Below are 21,480 nucleotides of genomic sequence, written 5' to 3'. Positions count from 1 at the left end.
GGGTATGGAATGAAAAACTGTATAGGCAAATTTATCTAACCAGGGTAGATGAAGCATCACAATGAAACACCATGAAGATGGTTACAGCAGCCTTGATGTTACTGTAAAATAAACGCTTCTGCTCCTCGCCAGGGTAGACTTCATACTTTTGAGTAACTTTGTATGTTCCTATGTTACGTTAGTAATTTGCTACTGGAAGAACCTGATTATAGGATTGAATAAGACTGGGAAAAATTTGCTTTTGAAGATGCATGTATGCTGTTTGGAAAGACAGACTGAAGTGGAGCTAAGCTCAAAATGGCCAAGTGATACTTGAGAGCTGGATCTGAGATATATGTTCTTAACACATCCCATTCCATCAAAGAAAAACCTTTCTTTGTCCTGGTAATCTTGGCTGGAAAGCATTCTGAAGGAGCTATTTATCATTACAAAAAACACAGCTGTACTCTCTATTACTGCTTGTTGCCTTGGATTACCAGCTACAGCTAACAAATTAGAAATATAAAGAGAAGTCACTTGTCACTTCCAAAGTGACATTTCAATGTGTTTTAGTTTACTAGATTGGATGGAGGGGGGGAGGAAGTCTTTGGAAGAACAACTTTATCTGTAGATAAAGGAGAGTCGTGGCATGAAAAGCAAAGTCTTCTCTCCCCTTCTCAACCATTTAGAAATTGGACCTTGTTCTATTGACAAATGGCTACACCCTGGTTTATATTTTAAATACCAGAGAGCTGGAACTGCATGGTTTTTAAATCTTAATCTGACTTGTTTTGACACACCATTATACCAAGTAATATTTTTGTAGTATATTTTGAATCTTTTTTGTAACTACTGTATTTTTGACCTCAGATTGCAGATTATCTTTGAAGTGATCTCACTCAGTTGTTTTCCTAGTTAGACACTGCTTGTCTACAATTTCCTAATTAGCTCAACAACAGTATTATTTTTGTAGTTACTGTTTAGGAAGTTGCCCACTGCTTCATGAGTACTCACTATGTCCCATGGGGGCGTGCCTTTAAGCTATAGCTGACAAGTGTGTGTGTCCTCTTCCATGCTTAGCACGTGTTCACGTAAAGCCCTGCACACACATGCTCAGTTCACAGTGCCCACAGCTACCTGTCCCAAGAAGCATGCAGTGCCTAGCTAACTACCTTTATTTTTAGAATATGACCCAACCATTTTGCAACAACTCGGCCATGCGCTTTTTCCCATTTCAGCTCCCCAGAGCAGCTGCCTGAACCAATTACAAATTTAATCGGGCATAGGAGGGAGCAGTGCAGCACCTAGAGAACTTCCCGAGCTAAACAACCAGCCCAGCGCTCAGGAAGGCAGCGGTACCAGCAGCAGAGCATGTTCCAACTCCACACTTACCACTGTTAAGATGTTTGCTGCCTAAATAAGCTTTATGCCACCTTCCATCATAGCAATCGATTGCTAGGATCTCATCTGAATTAGACTGGGCCAAGCAATAAACTGCTTAAGGAAAACAGAGCTGCCGTCCCCCTCTGCCCCTAGAAGGAGCATCCTGTGTAATTCGAGCTAACTTCCAGCTGGAGGGGAGGCCCCTGCGGCCACACGGGTGCCGGTGTGGCGCGGCCGGCACCGCGGAAACCCGCCCGACGTTTTCCTCTCCTCTCCCCCGTGTGGCCCCAGAGGGCGGGTTTGGCGGCCCCGGCGGCCTGCGAGCGTGGAGAGAGGCCGTGCCTCGCTCCGCCGTGCCAGGGGCCGGCCCGCGGGCACCGTTACAACGGCCGCCGCGCGCCGGGACCGTTACGACGTCACGGGCCTCCAGGCACCGCCCGCCCGCGCAACCGTCTCCTCCCCGTCGCCAGGCGGCGCCGCCTCGGCTCGGGCTCTCAGGAAGGGCGGGTGTCGCCGCTCCTCTCCCGCGGCCTGCTGCGCCCCGCCGGGCGGCTCCTCCTGCGGGGGCGGCGAGAGGAAGAGCCGTCCCTCCCCGTCCCCCCCCGCCGGCGGTGTGGGCGGTCCCGGCAGCCCCGTTTGAATCGTGGCGGGAAGGCGGCGCCGCTGCCGGCTGGTGAGTCCGAGGGCGCCTGCGGCGACATCCCCCGAGGGAGCCGCGCCGCGCCGCGCCGGGGGGCTTCGGTGTCCGCCGCCCGCGGCGCGACGGTTGGGCGGCGCGAGGCGGGCGGGGGAGGGGAGCGCGGCGCGGCGCGGCGCGGCGGGCAGCGGGGCTGGGCTGGGCTGGGCTGCGGAGGGAAAGGGCGGTCTTGGGCACCCCGTGTCCGCCCCGCGGCTGTGGCGGGAGGAGCGCTGCTCTGGGCCTGTGCGCTGAGCTCCTCTCGGCGCCTGGAGCGCAGCTGCCGGCTCGGTTTCGCTCGCGCGGAGCCCCCGTTGGATGTCCCGGCGCTGCCCCGCGATGGGAACCGACGTGCGGGATCTGGTCGGGACCGACCCGGGGGCGTGCTTCAAAAGCACTCTCCTGGCCTGACGCAAGCCCCGGCACTGGGCATCCCTTGGAGCACGCACAGCGTGTAATGCGGCGCGCTGCCGCGCTGACCTTTGCCAAGCCGTCGCGTCCGTGCTGCGGGCACGGCAGTGCGCTGTGTTATGTGTGGGAGGCCGCGAACAGCGCTGTCTTGCGTTTGAGGTTGCTCGTCCAAGCCAGCTCTGAATGGTGTCAGTTACGAGAAATGAAATAACATCAAAGTATAAATACCACCATGCTTTGACTTTTAGTAAGTACATCTTGTTACTAGCTTTTGCATGCTGTATGAAGCGTCAGGCTGGCCATACAAAAAGAGCTTGGCTACTCAAACAAGAAGTTGCACTAAATACATTGAATTAACACATAGTTCCTTCTCTTGCCCCTTGCAGGTATCAAAACAAAGAAAGTGGATTTATATTGGGGACTCTCTTTCAGTAACTTTCTCTTCAATTGTATATTTAACAGTATACATTTAATAGCAAAATGTCCTCAAAGAAAAAAATGAAGAGAAATTCCAGCAATAAATTCAATGTAAGTTTTGTTACTTTGAACTTGATTAAAGCAGCGAAGTCAAATGTGCCATACCATTACAGCATCGATTCTGTAGGCCAATACGCATATGTTAGTCCAGAGCTTTGCTCACACTGAATTTGAGAACTTTCTTTTCGAATCTGTACTATTGCAGGTTTGGGGTGTATTTTTTTTTTCTTTTGGTAATAGTATCTGATCAGGCAAAATGGGTCCTTGGTTTTCAAACCAGCAAAAATTTGGAAATAGTTGTGTAAAAGTAAAGAGAGCAGCTTAAAGAGGAAATATTTGATGTGTCTGTATTCAGTGCCATAGCAAAACTTTTGAGGTGCCACTACGTGACTAACTTGGACAGAGGTGGAAATTTATGTATGTATATGGATGAGAGAAAACATTGTTTAATGTCTGAAAAGAAATAGGCCAGACATCACAGAAACTAGTTACTGGACTGCTATAAGATTTCTAAGCTTATACATCTGAGTTTTTAAAATAAGGTAAAGCTCATGCTACAGTGTAATAAAAAAACAGCAGGATATACCAGTTTTATACTATCACTTCTCCTACGGAAAAAATATAGCCTGAGGCAAAAATATGTAAATATGCTCCAAATACTTTATATTGCAGCTCAGTAGTCAGTCTGCTCCAAGTTAACTGTATTTCTGGTCAAAAGTTCTTGAAATTTGTTGTCATATTTAATGTGTCTTGCACTCAAAAAGCTGGATGAACTGGATATTGATTTAATATCCATTCAGGAATACAAAGTCAGCTCCCATCCTCAAAGGAAATTACATCCTCCTGACGAACCAGATGTTTCAAGGATATTGAAGGTAGCGGAAACTGAGGAACTTGGGGAGCCTGATGATTCATTTGGTTGGTATTAACTTAAATATCACTTAACATATGATTTTCACGAACTAACCATATGTGCAAAATATCTCAACGTTTACCTAGAAAAAGGTATTGTTTCTTTGCCAAGGAAATTATGGGGAGGAGAGACGGAAAACGTTTTGTTTGGAGTTTTACATTTTCTTGTTTAGGAAGTAACCAGAATAATGCAGTAATGCGTGCCAGGTAAAAATTGATGAAAAACACTGGCTATTCAGGTTTTATAGTCTGAACTCCAAAATTTTACGCAATGTGACATTGCAAGCCTGTAAGAATTTACATTTAAAGAGAAGGTTCCATTTCTTCAGTTAGGCTCTGTTAGATAACGCAAATTGTGAAGGGAAACTTTTGCTATTGTAAGAATGTATATGATAGCAAACTGAAATGTTCACAAGGATATTGTCCTGCCACTTTCAAGTGTCACTTAAAAAGAAAGTTTTAAATCACAAGAACATATTAGTTTTGGTGAAATATTAAAACCACTTCCATATTTCATATTGGACTCATGCCATGAGACATCTGTGTGCTGAAGAATCTCTTAATTTAGATGAAATAGGAGCTTCTGCATATAGGTCCTCTTTATTTGTAAATCTTGTATTTCAGTGGCAATGAGAAATCTTTCAAGAACCGTGCAATTAGAAATTGTCAAGAAAATGCTCAGAGCTATTTCTCAGCTGTGATATTTATTACTCTTTGTAAGATAATTGTAGAAATAGATATGAAACTACCAGAAACAGTATTAAAAAGTGAACTGTAAAGCAAAGCATAGCAAAGGGGAGTGGCATGAGGGAAAAGCTACAAAATGGAAAGCTCTTTTTTTTCCTCACATTTATGGTATGGATTAAAAATTATAAAAAGAAAGATGCTTATGTAAACTAACACTAAATTTTCTTGGCTATGTGCATGAAAAGAAGTCTATGCTATGGAAGGCAAACTAAGGTTCTCGGAGTTTTAAGCTATTTTGGTGGTTATCTGCAAGAACTCAATTTTTACAAGCTTTCTGTAGCATCTGTTAACTGTCTTCTTATAGCATGCAATACAGTAGCTAAAAATCAGTTAAAGAGAGAAAAGTTAGAATTTAGAAAGTAGCTTTATGAAGGTACAGAAGATTGATACATGCCATAGCAAAAAGAGATACTTTAAATAAACAGCACAAAATGCTTTGCTTGCTATATGGCGTATGTACGTGCTGAGTTTTCATGCACCTCTGCTTTCTGTTTGTTAAGGAACAGCAGGTAGATGAATATATAAGCTATGAAGCTTTATACTATATGCGTGTTATAAAATAACTTTTGTCCTAGTCTTCAAATAATATTTTTAACAAGACTTAATTTGTAAGAGTGAGCAAACCACAAAAATTTTAAGTAAATGTTGAATGGCAGGCAGTGCTATTACGTCCATAGTCTTTGCCTGAACAGATGGGAACAATTTTCCTGCAGCTTATTTTCTTTCCTTTATAGATCACCCTTTGCACAGTACTGCTGTGGATGCTTATGGAGAAGAACATGCAGAGAATGAGTCACTTCGTCATTTGTCAGATCCACAGAGGAAAAATACAGAAAAAAGGTTTGGTGAAAAAACAATTGCCACCCTTTAATTTAATTTTTAGATTTTTCAGGTTAAACAGGAAAAGCATTCTGTTTGTCAGGTTTCACTAACTGCTTATTAAACAGATATTTTTAAACATAAAACCTCCCAGATGACAAACCTAAAGAATAAGTAAGAGCAGGATTGGGGGATTAAAAAAGAAATGGGAAAATAATTTAGGGCCTGCCTGATGTAAGCAGTATATTGACTTTCACATTTAAATAGTTGCTGTGCATTTTTGAATGAAAGGATTGCATTGGATCTAGTGAAAGGATTTTAAAATACCTTTGAGAGGTGTTAGTCCTCTAAATACTGTTGTCTTTAAAGTTTAAAAATTGAAAATGTTGAAAAATAGGTAAACTAATTTGCTTTGTTAGATATAGCTTAATTGGTTTAAAAATTTTCCTTTTAATGCAAGGGTTTTTTAATGCTTCTTATTTGTTAAAAGAGATTGATTTAAATCTGAAATAATTTTTACCTGAATGAAATAACAAGACAATAACAGTGCTTGTATGAAGGTGTTTCCCCCCTGCCACACACCCCAAGGAAGCCTTCTGCATTCCTCCTAAAATCCCCTCTGTAGTAATTTTGACCCTGTTTCTAAGTTTTCTCCTTGTCAGGTGAAGGGAGGGAAGGAATGCCCTTCCTTATCTGGGTAATTTACATTTGTCTGCCAGAACCCCTTGTTCAAGGACTTTCCCTGAGTCAATTTTGCAAAGTAGAAAAGAGTAAGAATTTATTAAAGCAACAGGTACAACAGGTTCAGAATTGCCATTGATAAATGCACTTGCTGCTACAAATTTTCTTTCTATGAGCTCAAACTAACAGTTAAGTGCTTTCAATAATAATATATTTCCCCGGGTAACATCTGACGTTTGTCAGAGGCGCAAGTCTTACCAAAGAGGCGTCCCTGTTTGGGGAAGGGAGAAGGAGGGTCACTCATCAGCAGTCTCCAGTGAACAGGTCAGGGGTCCAGTTTTCTTCCCTTTCCAAACTTTGGTGAGCTATCCTCTGTTTTACAGTTGCTGAAGGTGGGATGTGGAAGTGCGGCAGTCCTACTTCATTGGCTAGATTGCCATTTGCGCAGTTGTTGGGGGTATGCCCCCCTTATTTACATATCATTATGCAGCACAGGGTGTGTTTTTTAATATGGCAATCAGGGATAATGAGGCTAGGGGTACTGTAGGTCAACACTCAGTCCGTGAGCAGCCATTATTTTTTCGGTATGCAACCCTTTGTGGTCGGGGCGGACCGCGATACCTCCACATTGCTCCCTCCTCCGCTGTGCAGCTGGAACAAGCTGTCTGGCCTTCACCAGCTAGCTTGTTACTCATGCTGCAAAAGGGTGGTGTGCTTTGTCTGCCACGGGCTGTTTCTCCTTTGTGCCCCCTTTCCTTTCCTCCCGAATTCTCTCCTGATTCCACACTCCTCTAAACAACGTGGCTTTCTTAGTGCTCAGTTAGTACTGGCTTTATAAATTGTCCAAAGGGTTGCTGGTGAGGGATAAAGATTCTGTTCCCTTTATATGCTCTTTATGTAGTTGATTTAGGAGCCCCAAACAGACTCTGACACAGCACTACAAAATGTTCCCCAAAACCTAAGATTTTGTTGTTTATATGGTTGAAGACCATTCTTTCTAGGTGTGTAGTGGGTTTACATGTCTTTTTTTTTTTTTTCTAGTAAAAGAACACATCACTTGAAAATGTCTGAAGATGATGTTTACAAATTCAAGACAGGTGATTCAGAAGATGAGCCCTTTAAGGAGAATATGGTATTGAAAAAAGTCACATGAGTGTATCAATCAATTTATTTTTAACTTAGTTCATGCCTCGCTTGCCTTAGACGTGGGGGGGAGGGGGAGACCTTTCATTTGTTTCTTAGCATTTCCTTAGTACTTAATCTTGATCGTATCCTGAATAACTGATCCTCAAAGTATTCCTGTGAGATGGCCAAGTATTGAGTGAAGTGCTCAAAGCTACACTGGGTGTGTCAGCAGGTAATATAATAACCAGCTGTTCTGGGTCCTGCAGTCCATTCTCTTGCTTACTGTGGAACATGTTCTTTTTTATTTCAAATAAGTATATTTATATCTGGAATATATGTTCTTAAAGAATGAAACACTAAATGGAATATAAATTCCTAATACTTCTTCAGTATTGAAGTTAGAACATATTTACGAGAGGATTGAATTTTTCATTGATACAATTGATTTTGAATATATGTTGGAATTATTCAAAACTGGTGTTTTTTCATCTGAGTGTTTTTATCACACTTAGACTGTAAGTACTGTAAAATGTTTTTGGCCCACTTAGCTTACAGACACACAGAGAAAGAGCACCTATCTGCATACTTCAGAAAGTAGGCATATGATGTAAGAACCTATGCAGTAGTTTGCATAAAAGCCTTTTTTTTTTCTTAATATGTTGAAATTCTTTGAAATTGTTGAAATTCAGGTTGTAAAATTCAGTACAGTGTTAGTCTTTCATCAGTAAACTGCATGTACGCAGCACTATTGTAGAATTACTGCTGGTGTCCTGGGAAGCACCCAAAGTAGAGAAGGAATTGAGACAGATATAGGTGAAAGAAAAGGTAAGGAGGAGCTGTTGATCAGAGAACTGTTAACACTGGGAGTGACCACACCTTTTTATCCTCAGATTAGACAAAATGTTTCCTGCTGAGAATTGTTTTAAAATGTTAATGTTAGCTTGGAATTGTTCTCTGCTTAGGTATTGAGACTATCCAGGACCACTGTAATGAAACCTAAGCTACCATCTGCGTTGACATCAAGGAATGGTGCTTCAGAAAACATCAAACTGAATGAAAAAAAAAAGATGAATGTCCAAAAGGTGAAAGTTGTTCCAAGTACAGATTTCTCGAATAACAGAAATACTTCCAGGGCCTGATTCTTCATTAATCAGTAGTGTGCATAAAAGGAAGAGAAGAGAGGAGTAGCTTTTTGGCCAGAGCAAGGTAAAAGGAAGGCTGAACTGAGAGGTATTATGCTCCTTAAAATGTTCCTCCTCCTGCATGACCAATGCTGACATGTCAGTTGATCAGTGCAGCCAGGCAGCTGCTGTCCCTTGGCAATGTAATCACTGTGCTGTGATTCTGTTGAGAGAGGTCTAAGCAAACGTTACTAAAATTTCGGTCATGTTATTCCTGCTTCTACCTAACTGCCATCTTTCAAAATTTTAAATGAGCGAACCTGGTTCTTATTTTTTAAAGTTAACCTGCATTTTATGTTACAGAAGGCTTGGAATACTACTGAATTCCCAGGGAAAAGGAAGAAGTGGCCTTCAGAGAAGAGTGCATTAGACACTTCCGGTAAAGTAGACTTTTCATAACTTCTGTATAGCTTTTCCTCATTAATGATGAATGCTTTTTCATAAGTCAATGGTTTCAATTTCTGATATGTAGCAGCATACTGCTTCTAGAAATGGGGGGTTTCAGTTTTATTTTGGATCTTGACACCTGTTAATGGTGGTTAAATTGAGGGGCTAGTGTGCCACAGAGTTCTGATCCCTGCGGTTCACATCCATGGCCTGGCCTATTACCCCCCCAGTGTGGTAAGGCCAAGGCATGCGTTATCCCTTACATACAGTCTGGCCTCCTCTGAAAGGAAATTTGGGTTCATGGGTACAGAGCAGTAATATACTACAGTATGTCCCTTGGCCTGGGTGACTGGAGCCGCCAGGACACTCCAAGCTGTGCCCCTGCCTTACTAAGTAGCCACAGCGGCTAGCACTGAAGACCTTTGAGATATGGAGCTTTGACTGTGGCATTTTGGGGGAGGGAGAAACTGTTTCTCAGATGTCCTCTTGCTTCATTTGGATTTTGTCCTGTTACATTCAAGTACCCAGCTTTCCATTTGGGAGTATATGAAGAAATATGTTTTAACTTTTTGTGAAATTAGTTACTAGTATTGCAAAGCTTAAAGAAACATATTGGTATATAGCTTTTTTGAAACATGTATGGTATTAATGTGAAATTTATACAGATACGTTACAATAACTCATGATTCCTTTGAGTAAAGCAGATTGTCCAAACTCAGGCTGATAGTCTTTACAGGACAGACAACTAAAATTGAAAGTATGCTATGTTCTTTATCAGTTAGTGTAATAAAGTGCTCCTAGGCTTTCTTGTTGAAATGATGAAAAACTGAGAAATAAATTGTACATGATGGATTTGTTTAAAACACTTCAAAGTCTGAATAATCAATTATAATTTTTCAGCCTAAGACAAGTGAAAAAATTAATATATTTCCCCCTTTTCCAAGTTTCATGTTAAGATATTCGTAACTTTTAGAAGGTTATTTTAACAGTGGGCACATAATAGAAACATTATTTTAGAACACATACCTGCATTGTGTAATGTGTGTGTTTATTCTGTTGTTTCAGTTGTTGATAACCCAGGTTCTGTACGAGTTTGGTGTCCCAAAGGGCTGAAGAGACTTCCTAAAGATATTACAGAACTGGATGTTGTTCTTGCTGAATTTGAGAAGATAGCAGCAGATTACAAGTAAATATAGTTTTCCTGTGGCTGAATACTCAAAGTTTTAAAAACAAAATAAATGCATTTTTGCTAATAGGCTGTCATTTAGGAAATGACATTCTTAGTAGTGATATTCTATTGTTATTTTAACGATAGTCAGATTTCTGTGATACAAATGCTTTTTTAATATGTGATCTTAGGGAGCTGGTCTCCAAGGATTTGATATTTTTCTAAATGTAAGAATAACATATCTCACCTGATGTTTTTCAGTGGAGAAATTAGGTTATTGCTAGTACCTAAAAGATCTGCACTTGCCTGCTCTGCTAAAGACTTAACATTGGATTCTATTGATACTGTTACTCAAAGGAATGTTTTCAGAAGATTTCTCTTTTACTAAACCAAATGGGTTTGTTTTATCCCTCTGACTTCTCCAGACAAAGAGTAGACTCTAACATTTGCAGAAAAGCTATTGATGGCTTCTGTTCTGGTTTCAAGGACCAAATCACTGATCTGGTAAGTACACAGTAAATAAGAACAATTTTGTGGCAGTGATTATAGGGCTGCGTATTACATTGTAGTTGAATGCCTATGCTTTACCTGTACATTTTGGGATACTTCAAAATCTGTATCACTTGTTAGGTTAAATAATTAAAAAGCACAATTAACTGTATGTAGATTATGACTTGCTGCCTCTGTGCTGACTTTCATAAGAATTGCATTTAGACAAAACACTGCTATCATGCAAGTACATTGCAAAGTTTTCAGCTTCTGAGAACAGGGAACCATCCAATAATCTTGAAGTATTTGTCATATCTAAAGCGTTATACAGTAAAATTGGAGATTTGCATAATGCGAACAAGCAGTTATGTAAAGCATTGCTTTAAAAGGTCATGGTTGGATTTTTCAGAGGCTGAGTAATCATGCTGTATATTACATCTCAGCCACTCTTGTGTGTAGTAGCCTGACTACAGGACTTTTTCAAGAGGCCTCTAGCACATGGTTCATGGAGAATAATCCGTCCTAGATAACAGTTCAGACCTAACTGTAAAAGACCCAGCTGGGAAGACAAAGAACTCCTCTCAGCTAATCACAGCAAGTTGAAGAAATTCTGTAGGAATTCAACTCTGTAGGAGTTGTCATAAGTAAAATAAGTAAGTACTAAAACTGTAGTTCTGTTTTAAATGATTCATTAAAACAAGTTTTAAAATGACTAGATTTATATGTTATATGTAAAGTTATGGAAAAGATAAGCTAGGGAGTATTACTTGCACTAACTGGTACAAGATGACTCATTTTGTTAACAGTCTTCCTCTGGCATGGGGAGAGAGGAAAGAATTGATACACAATTGATACGCTTATGATTTTTCTTTGAACCAGAGGTCTTTTTTAGGTCGTTTTTCATATGATTCCTAAGTAGTTCTTGCAGCCAGGTTTTCATGAGGATAGAGAAATCGGGGTCTGCTGTCCATCTGTGATGCTTCTTTTTCTCTGTAGATAATGAAAGTCCAGGAATTAAAGAATATGAAGAGAAAAAATGCTAAGGTAAATACATATTTGAAAGATGTGCTATCACTAGAGTGAGTGTACAGCATACAGAGGTGAGTCTTAAAATTTTGAGAAGTCAACTAAGTAGATAAAACAATTCACAGAGACAAGTGCACTGTACTAAACAATCAGTTGCACAGATATAGTACAGGGAACCACCAGAGTTTTTTGCAAATGATCTGAGGAAATATGACGGATCACAAACTGCATATAAATCACTGTTACACTAGTGTAAAAAGAAAACACATTAGGATGTGTAGGCACATGAATTATTCCTCTGGTGAGGCCTCTGGAGTGTCAATTAAACACTGGGACCTAACTTTCAAGAAACATAAATGAACATAAGAAAGTCCAGAAGAGAGCAGCAAAGGTCGTTGGAAGTCTAGAATATATGACCTGAGAGGAAAGAACTGGATTGTTTAGTTTAAAGGGAGACACTAAAGGAAATAAATTTCATAAAAATATGAAAGATTTTTCTGTAGAGGAAGGTGATAAAGAATTCCAGTTCATTCAGAGCAAGTAGTAATCCATTTGAAATGCAACAGTGGAGATCTAGACAGTAGGAGGAACTAGTACAAGAACAGAAAAGCACTGGAGGGGCTTAATTAGAAAAGTGGTGAATGCCCCACAGTAGATATAGTTAAGAGCAGATTAGGCATTGTCTGCCAGAGATGCAGTTTAGGCATGCTTGGTCTGTCTTGAGAGAATTGGCCAGAGATCTTCCTGAAGTGCCCAGAGGGGCTGTGGAGTCTCCATCCTTGGAGATACTTAAAACCTGACTGGACACGGTCCTGGGCAATGTGCTCTAGGTGACCTTGCTTGAGCAGGGTGGTCAGACCAGATGAGCTCTGGAGGTCCCTTCCAACCCCAACTATTCTGTGAGTCTGTGAAGAGCCTTCTGATCCTGTTGTAATTGGAAACACAAAAGAACAATTGGACCAAACATATAATATTGAAGTTTCTACTTTATTTCTTGAATGTAAATTTTTTTTAATTATTACACAATTTTAACCTATTCAGCAACCACATACAGCACACACAAATTAATCTCCTCAGTAAACAAGTGAAGTCAACTGAAAGCTTATTCTGGGACGTGGCATTTAATAGGCCAAAGGTGAAGTCCTAAAAGTCTTGTTAATTTGAGGTAATAAAGTAAGTGTACTCTTTCATTAAAATGAAATTTTTAATATGCATTTAGCATTCTCAGCCAGGGAGAGTTATCCTTGTTTTGCCCCTATTACACATTTGTTTTACACTAGCAACTCAGTTTTATAGTTGCTAAATTTAAATTTATAGCAAGGTGTTTAAAAAATGGGATGTCATATTAAAGAAAGCTTAGCTTTGCTTAGTTTCTTAGTTATGGAAATCATATCAAACATACAGCCATATTAGTATGCACTCTTAAACAAAAAACCTGCTGGATTTGGCATATTTGCATTCAAAATGCAATAAACTCCTTTTGTATACCTGTAAAGCCAGTGCTCCTTAAGAGAATTTTGGATGGAGATGAGAGTTTTGACACTCTAAAGCTCTTTGAAATTAGTATTTTAGCTGTTTTAAATACTGTAGTCTGGTATCTTGGAATCTTCCATACCTAGAATCAGAAGCACAAAATGCAAAAGAAAAAAAAAAAGCCAATGAAGTTTAAGTTGTTTGCCTTTGAAGTTCTAGAAAGTTTTCAAACACTTTTCTTACTAATTGTTACAGGTAATAACAGACATCAAAAGGAAAAGGCAGCGGCTGTTGCAAGTTAGCGAAGAGTTAATCGGGTATGTTTCTAGCATTGTGCGGTAATAGCCTGAAGAACTTACAGAGTCAGTGTCTGGTATTTTAAAACTCAGTAACTTTTGTTCTCTCATTTTACTTTGAAACTCTGTAGTCCTGTTTCTATATCCATTTCCGTATTTATCAGAAGCTCAGAATAACCTTTCCTTCCCATATTTCAGTGGCCTAGATATAGTCATTTTCACAAGCTCTCTTTGCTACCTTCAGTTACTGGGGTGTATTTCAGCCAATATGTTCATAAGAAAAACACTCATGACATAATTGGAATTGCCAAGGTGATGAATCAGAATTCACAAAGGTGCTGTGGTGGGTTTTGTTCTTGAGGGTGGGAGAATGTATTTCACCTCTTTGCAGTATGGCAGGGATGCCTTTGAATACATGGTATCTCACTAAGCCATACAATTCCTTCTTTAACTTGGCACTTAAGTATCATTAAAATAGAAAACACACAAACTTAGAAAAATCATGTTCTTCAGAAGAACCATTTCTTAGACTTCCCCAAATCCAGTTAGGTACTAGTGACAAGCTTTGTATTGAAGCTGCCTATCACATACATGGACTTGGATCCACGAAGGCATATTAAGTCCTTCTCTGTCGCCGTGTGACTCTTGTTTTCTTTACAGTATTATGGACCAACTTTACTAGAAGGAATAATTAAAGGTATCCCTCAGGAGTATGGGTTTTCTTTTAAGAAAGCTTTTCTGTGGCCACACTATTAAGTGAAAACGACTGTTGCTATTCAGTTTTGTGCAATGCTAATCATGCTTTGAACACAACCTGATGGATTAAGCCCTTCAGCTTATTTAGGCAGAGGAGTATCTAGTTTAGAGATCCTGGATATGCTTCACGGTAAGTACTGAACAGCTCAGCCTATAAGCAAACGTGTGCAGAAGCAGAATATCAGGTATTTAAGAAACTTCACAGGCAAAAACTTAAGTGTTTAAGAGAGACTAGAGCTACTGTTAGACTAGGCCTTTAAACTGAGATGTGGGAAAACCAGTTTTTTTGTGGGTTTGGACCCGTGCACCTGTTTAAATAATATGCTATTTGCCCTGCTTATACAGTTTGTCTTACTAACCTATGGTTAATATTTCTTAATATTTCTGACCAACCTCTTAAGTCTTCCTCAGAGGAAGTATGTTCACAGTAACTCATGAAACAAATATTCAAATATGGTCATCAAAGCATTGATCTTTTCAGAACTGAAACACAACTGAAACAGCTACAGAGAGAGTATGCTCAGTTACAGGAGAGGAAATCTTCCCTGAGGCATGCAACTCAATTCCTTACTGATTTAAAGGAACTACAGCAAGACTGCTTGGATTACAGAGAAGAAAACCCTAAAGAAAAAGTAGTAGTAAGTAAAAATTCTGCATGTGTTTCTGAACTGTTTCTGGATCAACCCCTGATTTTTTATTTTTTTTTCCTGGATTGACAAGCACTTCTATTAATAGCTAACGAAATATCACCATTTAATATGTTTTTGTGGAACCAACTTGAGAATTACTGCTGTAGGTATACTGCACTGGCTCATTCACTTTTGTCTCATGTTAGAAACCAAATTATTTCAGAGATTTTTGAAACCTTTATGTCTATGTCCAGGACATAGAAACATAACTTGAAGAAAGATTAGCCGTAAGAAACTATAACTTTGTTGTTGTTCAAAGGTAAGGATAGTTCTGGTACTTGCATATTTGTTCTGTAACATGTTTAATGCTCAGTAAAACCAACGGTTGTATTTCATCATTAGACTAATTTCTCATGTAGTCCTGGAACTCCTTCCCCTTTTACAGTGGCTCTGCTCATGACCTGGTGTCTGGTGTGATACTTTCTATTGACCATACTAAGTCTGCCTTGTCTAATGGAAATCCTTCCACTTCAGGAGACTCTCTGAACAACTTGCTGTTTTTCACTTTTACAAGTCACATCGCACCATTTCAGATAGAGAAAAAATAAACACAGATATGGAAATGTTTGTTTTTCATGAGTTAAAAACATTGTCTTGTAACTTTATTTCTTTAAAACAGTATGGAACTTCCAGCCTCCCTGCTCTTCTGGTGGAATCACGGAGAATTCTAGGAGTGGAAAGACACTTTAAGAATATTAATGCGAGAGTGCAAGAGGCACTGGATGTACAAAGAGAGAAGTTATCAAAGAAACATTAAGTGCTTTTTAATGGACTTACTGAAATTAACTGGGAACAATTATTAGAATGGACAGTGATTAAAGTATGTTTAATCATTGTTGCTGTACGTTGGCTTCAATGCATAAATTAGTGACTTAATCAGAAACTGTATCTTTCTACTGTTAAATAGTCTATGTAAGAACTTATTCAAAGAGTGTCAGTAGAAATTAATGAGATACCAATTCCAGTTAACGTCACAAAACTTTTCTATGCTGTTTTAAGAACATCAGTTTTTAATCTCCTTGGGCTATGTAAGTAATGTAATTTTGAAACCAATATATACTTTAAAAGAGAACACACTGACTTTGGTTGATCTAGTGATAGACAAAGCTTTGTCTTAAATTTGTATGTGAAATAAATTCCTCTCACTTCTGGAATTGAAGAAGTTATTTTACATAGCTCATCAATAAAATTTAGACATACAGCTAACAAAATAGGAAACCACACAGCAGTAAGTATTAAAGTACTAAAGTACTAAATTACTTGAAGTAGCATTCATGAAGGGTTTTCAGTCCAGTACTGCTCAGCCCCTGTGTAACCTTCCGTGATCTTTTCATCCCTGTTTAAGATCATCCAGTTGCAAGGATCTGTTATTTACAGCAGTTATTTAGTTCTGTTGCACAGATTAGGAAGAGAGCTTTTGACTATACTGCAGTATCTTTCGTGGAAGGCATGTGACAGGCACATTGTACTAAAGCAAGCTTCACTGGTAGGGGTTTGTTCATTAGCCAAGTCTGTGGTTAGCTGTGTTCTTTAGCACAAGTATCCTGTTTCCTTAAAGCTTCCAAAAGAACTTCATCAGGAATTTCTTCTGTGTCACAATGCAGACTATCATTTGCAGCTTCAGCTAGTTCCACGTCATCAGTAGCTTCCAGGAACGAGGTATCATCACTTGCATTGCCCCACACAGTGTCTGACAACAGGAAGTCTCTAGACAAGCTGTTTTCTTGAAACAGTGAGCATTTTGACAAATCTATACGGTTAGAATGCAGTTTTACTTTTTCTTCTTCGTTCTCACTTCCATCCATTAGCATATATTCTTCTTCCTTTTAGAAACAAAAATACTATTTATTCCATATGCAAATGATCATCCTTTTAACTGCTCTGATTTGAAAATCTGAAACTAGTGTTGGACTTTTGCAAGTGTCGCATATAATGGATACTATAGAAAGTGGGGCAACAAGCCAGTTTTCTAGCAGATTAATTTACAGCCACAGTACACTATGGAAGCCTGTTTAAATAGGAATAGAAACCTGCTGTTTTTTTTCTAGAACACTACAACTAGTCTAATTTTAGTGTCTATTTAAGGATATATCAAGGTCTGAAAATGCATTTAAATTTGTTTAAGTAGAACTTGATGTACCATTTTGCAGTGTGAATTTTAAAAGCTGTAAACATTGCAGCTAAGCTTTTATGACCTACTCTTTGGACTAGTGTGTTCAGGGCTTGGGATCTAGGGATGACATCAGGTCAATGTAAATATTCTACTTTTGTGGGTAAACATAATTGAGTTAAGTGAACTTAACATTTGAGGGTCACTGACTTAAAATTAACATAATAAATCAATTGTAGTATATCAAGCACTGAAAATATCTCTAATTCTAAATCCTTAAGAGACATCCACACACATATTTAAGTTACCAAAAGAGTTGGTGTGCTTGTTTTGCTAACACTGATGAAAGAAAAGCATTTCGTATAGAGGCATCACTGGAAACTGAAATCCTGTGTTAGAACCCTTGTTCTGCCTGCTCAGAAGTTTTGTTGCCAGGCTTTTGAGAACACTGGTAGTTTGATGCGTGGTCTCATTGAGTTTTGCTTCTTGCCCTGCCTCATGTCTAAGATATCTTGTTCCTAATGCTGATTGATAGCTTTGCAGCCAAACCTAAGAATCATGATTTTTTTTTTTTTTTTGACCCACTCAGGTGTTCCAGGAGCACTTAAAAATATTTTAGCTGGCCTAGTATGAAGTGAAACAAACAGGCATAGTAAGCTTAACTTGGGCAGCTTTTCCCATAGCACACCCATACTGGGCTTGGGGCTTACCTAATGGGAACTGCTGTTCCAGAAGAAAAGAGAAGAAAATCTTTAGCCCCAGATGAAATTAGGTTATAACTAGCTTAGCTCAGTTAGTTAGGCCTAACTGAATCTATGTTGTCAGGTTTTGTGCTAGATCTGCTGCAGGAGAACTTAAAAATTAATATATGGAGCTGCTACACCAGCACAGATGCTCTATGGAGCAATTCTACACCAGCATAGCTGCTCAATGGAGTTCAACAAATTGGGTTAGCAGGGATTTTCAAAGACTTCTAGAGACAAAGGTTTACTCATAAAAACTTTAACATGTTAACAAAATGCATACCTCTTTGAAAAGAAAAGGGAGACATATCCTAGGTGGCAATGGAAAACCTAAAACAAATACATGGTATTTAATAAGGTTATAATTAATACTTTTTGGAGTGTTAATTGCTTTGAAAGCATTACATACTCTGTGATTTGAAGTTTTTCTCTCTGCAGACTGGATCGTGACACTTTTGATACCAGACTTCATTCTTTAGATCTACCAGAATCCTAAAAATAATATGGTATTTAGTAACAGTACATAACTAAATAAATACAAAAATGAAACTCCAACACTAAATGAACAGGTTTTGTTCAACTACGGATATTGTTTTCATACTCTGACCTGTTCATTACATGCTTGCTTTGAACACAGTCTTGTTATTTTTCCAATAAACTTCATGCTTAAGTTAAAAATACATTTCTTAAAAGATCAAGTGACATTTAGTCACCTTCCTTACAAGTCACTAAAGCAAGATTAGCATACATGACCTAACTGTAGGGTAACATTTTGCTGTTGTTGTTAAAGATAATTTCATTATAAAAGCTAGATAAAATCATTATTTCTTTGCAACTGATAGAGTTGTCTATCAATCATCAGATGTGCTACAGAAACACCAAGCTTCAAGTAACTCCAAGAGTTCAACTAGTCTAGTTAATTGTGGGGGGTTTCCTACTCACATTTCTCAAAATTACATTCCTTATCTTTCAATTGTTTTGAATGTTGCTTATGCAGAACTATTTTTGTTTTTAATGGTAAATATTTCTACTAACAATCTACTGGCATTTCTGATGTAATCTACAGACCATGACTTTTCAAGGCTTAGTGTTGCTAAAACTACGAGGAGAAGTCAGAGTCCTCACAGAGTCACTGGCAAAACTCATCTTGGCAATCCTGGCAAGGAATCCTGGCAGGAGTTATTTTTATTATTTTAATAATGTAAGAATGTAATTTAAGATACACTGAGTATGAATTTTAAAATGGTCTGTTTTCTTTATCTTATTGTTCAGCATCCTAGCTGAGAAGCATCAAAGCATAGTGTCATTTAATAGCTTTAAATAGCATGATGATAAATCTTAGAAAAATTAGAAATACAAGCTCGGTTGTCACAAAGTAAAATGAGGGGGAAAAAATTAAGGGATAAGAGATTTTTTTTTTTAAATGAGTTGTACCTCCATGGAGCAAGAGAGCAGAAATTGTAACAGGTGCTGATTTTGTCCATAAGAGCTTTACAGCATTTTTACAGAGTAACACTGGAGCAGAAAAATACGAAATACAGCTGTTTTGAAGTGAACAGTGAATAGTTAAAGAACGTACATTATATTGTTACTTTTGTGAGCTCTCCCAATATTTTCACACCAACGGTAACCAGAAATATCATATACAATTATTTCTTCCAGAGAGAAATAATTCCATTGACGTATCCCTGGAAAAGAAATAATTGTTTAATTGTTTAAAAATAGTGCTGTAGAATACTTATTTGTAAATAGCAAAGTGATTTTTTTTTTTTTTACCTCCTTGCACCCCATCTTTATTAACCAAAGAACGAACAAAAGAATCAATTTCTGGATATGGTGAATCCTGATAACCTTCAATGGAATCTGTTAAAACAAAAACCACATGTATTATTTTTACACATTATACAGATGATAGAAAACATGTGAATCATGCTAACTCCTTACATAAGAGCAGGTATAAATCCAGTGTTAGCTTCTCATTGATCCAAAAAAAAAAAAAAAAAAAAAAAAAAAAAGCCCTCTAATTTAAGAGGGGATGCCTCAAGGCAAAGGATGGGCAGAAAACACGCTCCCTCTTACTCTCGGTGTAAGCACACGGCAGCTAGGAGACTTGGTGTGGCCCGACCCAAGCGCTTCACAGTGACGGGCACAAGGGGAGCACCGCTGTCAGCGCCCACTCTGCTCCCACGGGGCCAACTCGCCCCCGGGAGTGCCCAAGGGAAATCACTGCAGGGAGAATGGGAGCAGAGCCTATCAAGCAGGGGGAGTCACTCGCATGTGCACACACATGCCTCTGTCTCCCTGCACATGAGTAAAGGATGGAAGAAATGGAGCTAGGAAACAAGGCAGCAAGAATGCGTGGCTGTGTGTGCGCACACACACACATGCTGCACCCAGGCTGCTCCGACTGCATTCGTATCTAGCTGAGGTGCCATGAAACGTGCCTGGAAGGACGAGGGACAACCTAGCCAGGGCACTGAGCAGCACTGCCCAGTGCCCACACCCTTTCTTATGCCTGGCAGCTGTTCCCCAGCACCCCTCTGGGTGCTGTCAGGGAGCAGGGCGGGGGGGAGGGAGAAGAAAAGGAGAATTGAAAGGGACACCAGGAAGCTGGATCCCCACATCCCCTTTCTTTCTGACACCCACCCACCCACCCACCCCAGGGACAGAAGGAACCAGGCTGAAGCATGATGGCTGTGGGGACAGGTGGGGAGGAGCAACAGCACTCAAGCACTGCAGAGCGCCCTTCGCACAGCTGGGCTCCGCCACCTGCAAAGAGCTAGCTGAAGAAAAGGCCTTACACAGGTTATCAGATATACATGTCACAATACAGCTAATTTAAGACTTTTTTTTTCTGTAGAGTAGGAAAGGCTTGAGGTACCTCTAGTACTTCTGGTAGTTTTACTGTTTAAAAAAGCAGACATTTTTCTTTCCTCTTCTGAGGAGCCAGATGTCAGAATTGTTGTGTCGTCCTTGGACCTGAACAAAAGAGGGAATGCAAGGGAAAAACATACAATTCTTATAACATAGAACCTTTCACTGTGCCTACAGGTCCCCCCACCCCCCCCCGCCCTTTCTTTCCCCCTCATTTTGACAGTTTCCTTTGACTTGCACCAGCAGAGGGCAGGGTTTCCTCCTTCCAAATAGCAGATTGTTTTCCTGGCAAATTTTGTTTTCCTGGCAAAATCCCAATATCCAGCCATTTAAAGGGTTCTGGTCCACAGTCTTACAGTAGTATTTACTCTAGATATAACATTTGAGCATATATAACTGTTGATGGTCTTCAACCATGATTTTGCTATCTGCAATGAATTGCTTTTCCTTGCTGTATTACTAGCTGGAAGACAGATCATGACAGAAGGCTAAATTCAACAAAGCGTAATTTCTCATCCATAATTATGACAGACTCAGCTGATACCTACTATCTGAATATACCACATGGTGTATGCTATGGTGATATCGACATCAGTTCAGGAACAGGAACATTTTGGGACAGAGAGACTGAAGTTACCACAAATATAAGTTTTTAATAAAAATGTAGAAGGCCCTAACATTTTGACCCTCTTTCTGCTGCATTAGTTCTTAGGATCATCTTAATGACAAGATACTTTCGGTTTAGATTAGATACAGAAAACTTAGATTATTATATTAAACAGTATCCAACCTGAAGAGGAAACTGTGTACAAAAATGAGAAATCTGATGGGCAAATAAACATGTAAAAAAATCCTTTCAAATTAATATACAGCAAATTATTTTTCATATTTATATTTTTCATATTTAGTTGACTGAAAATCTGTAATCTTTCCTTTCAGAACTATATGGAATCTGTCCAAACTTAAAAATGGTTGAATTTTGGCACTTTCAATAAAAGATCATTGGGCAAATCAGAACTCTTGAGTGTGTGGAGAAAAACATAGCACAGCTCAGAAACGATCTCAACTGCTTTGCGTT

General features: G+C 39.3%; 2 protein-coding genes across 8 annotated transcripts in view; one reads left to right on the top strand and one right to left on the bottom strand.

The window, feature by feature from the left end:
• Nucleotides 1–1,842: 1,842 nt before the first annotated feature.
• Nucleotides 1,843–15,509, top strand: CENPU (centromere protein U). 3 transcript variants are annotated; one of them, XM_067297972.1, is made up of 13 exons: nt 1,843–2,035; nt 2,836–2,977; nt 3,727–3,844; nt 5,320–5,425; nt 7,127–7,217; nt 8,173–8,292; nt 8,698–8,770; nt 9,844–9,964; nt 10,372–10,450; nt 11,432–11,479; nt 13,190–13,251; nt 14,468–14,624; nt 15,295–15,509. In XM_067297972.1, the coding sequence occupies exons 2-13, from the start codon at nt 2,930–2,932 to the stop codon at nt 15,430–15,432; spliced, it is 1,161 nt and encodes a 386-aa protein (XP_067154073.1). In that variant the 5' UTR covers nt 1,843–2,035; nt 2,836–2,929; the 3' UTR covers nt 15,433–15,509. The 3 variants fall into 3 exon arrangements, with proteins under 3 accessions (XP_067154073.1, XP_067154072.1, XP_013797589.1); XM_067297971.1 differs by having other exon boundaries at nt 1,844–2,035; nt 8,695–8,770; XM_013942135.2 differs by lacking the exon at nt 1,843–2,035 and adding an exon at nt 2,213–2,696 and having other exon boundaries at nt 8,695–8,770.
• PRIMPOL (primase and DNA directed polymerase) overlaps nt 12,002–21,480 on the bottom strand; it is a 25,586-nt gene continuing 16,107 nt past the window's right edge. For 3 of the 5 annotated variants that reach the window (XM_067297967.1, XM_067297969.1, XM_067297968.1), the window contains 6 exons: nt 20,410–20,507; nt 19,305–19,391; nt 19,108–19,216; nt 17,938–18,020; nt 17,812–17,858; nt 15,927–16,498 (listed from right to left, as the gene is read on the bottom strand). In XM_067297967.1, coding sequence (XP_067154068.1) covers nt 16,193–16,498; nt 17,812–17,858; nt 17,938–18,020; nt 19,108–19,216; nt 19,305–19,391; nt 20,410–20,507 — 730 coding nt within the window. In that variant the 3' untranslated portion in view covers nt 15,927–16,192. Of the gene's footprint in view, nt 13,077–15,926; nt 16,499–17,811; nt 17,859–17,937; nt 18,021–19,107; nt 19,217–19,304; nt 19,392–20,409; nt 20,508–21,480 lie in introns of those variants that run through there. The other 2 variants (XR_010884416.1, XM_067297970.1) reach the window with 2 other exon arrangements.

The sequence above is a fragment of the Apteryx mantelli genome, chromosome 5 (assembly GCF_036417845.1).
Source record: "Apteryx mantelli isolate bAptMan1 chromosome 5, bAptMan1.hap1, whole genome shotgun sequence".
In the NCBI taxonomy this organism is placed as follows: Eukaryota; Metazoa; Chordata; class Aves; order Apterygiformes; family Apterygidae; genus Apteryx; species Apteryx mantelli.
The sequence above is the reverse complement of the archived record's forward strand: the minus strand, read 5'-3'. Positions and strand labels throughout refer to the sequence as shown.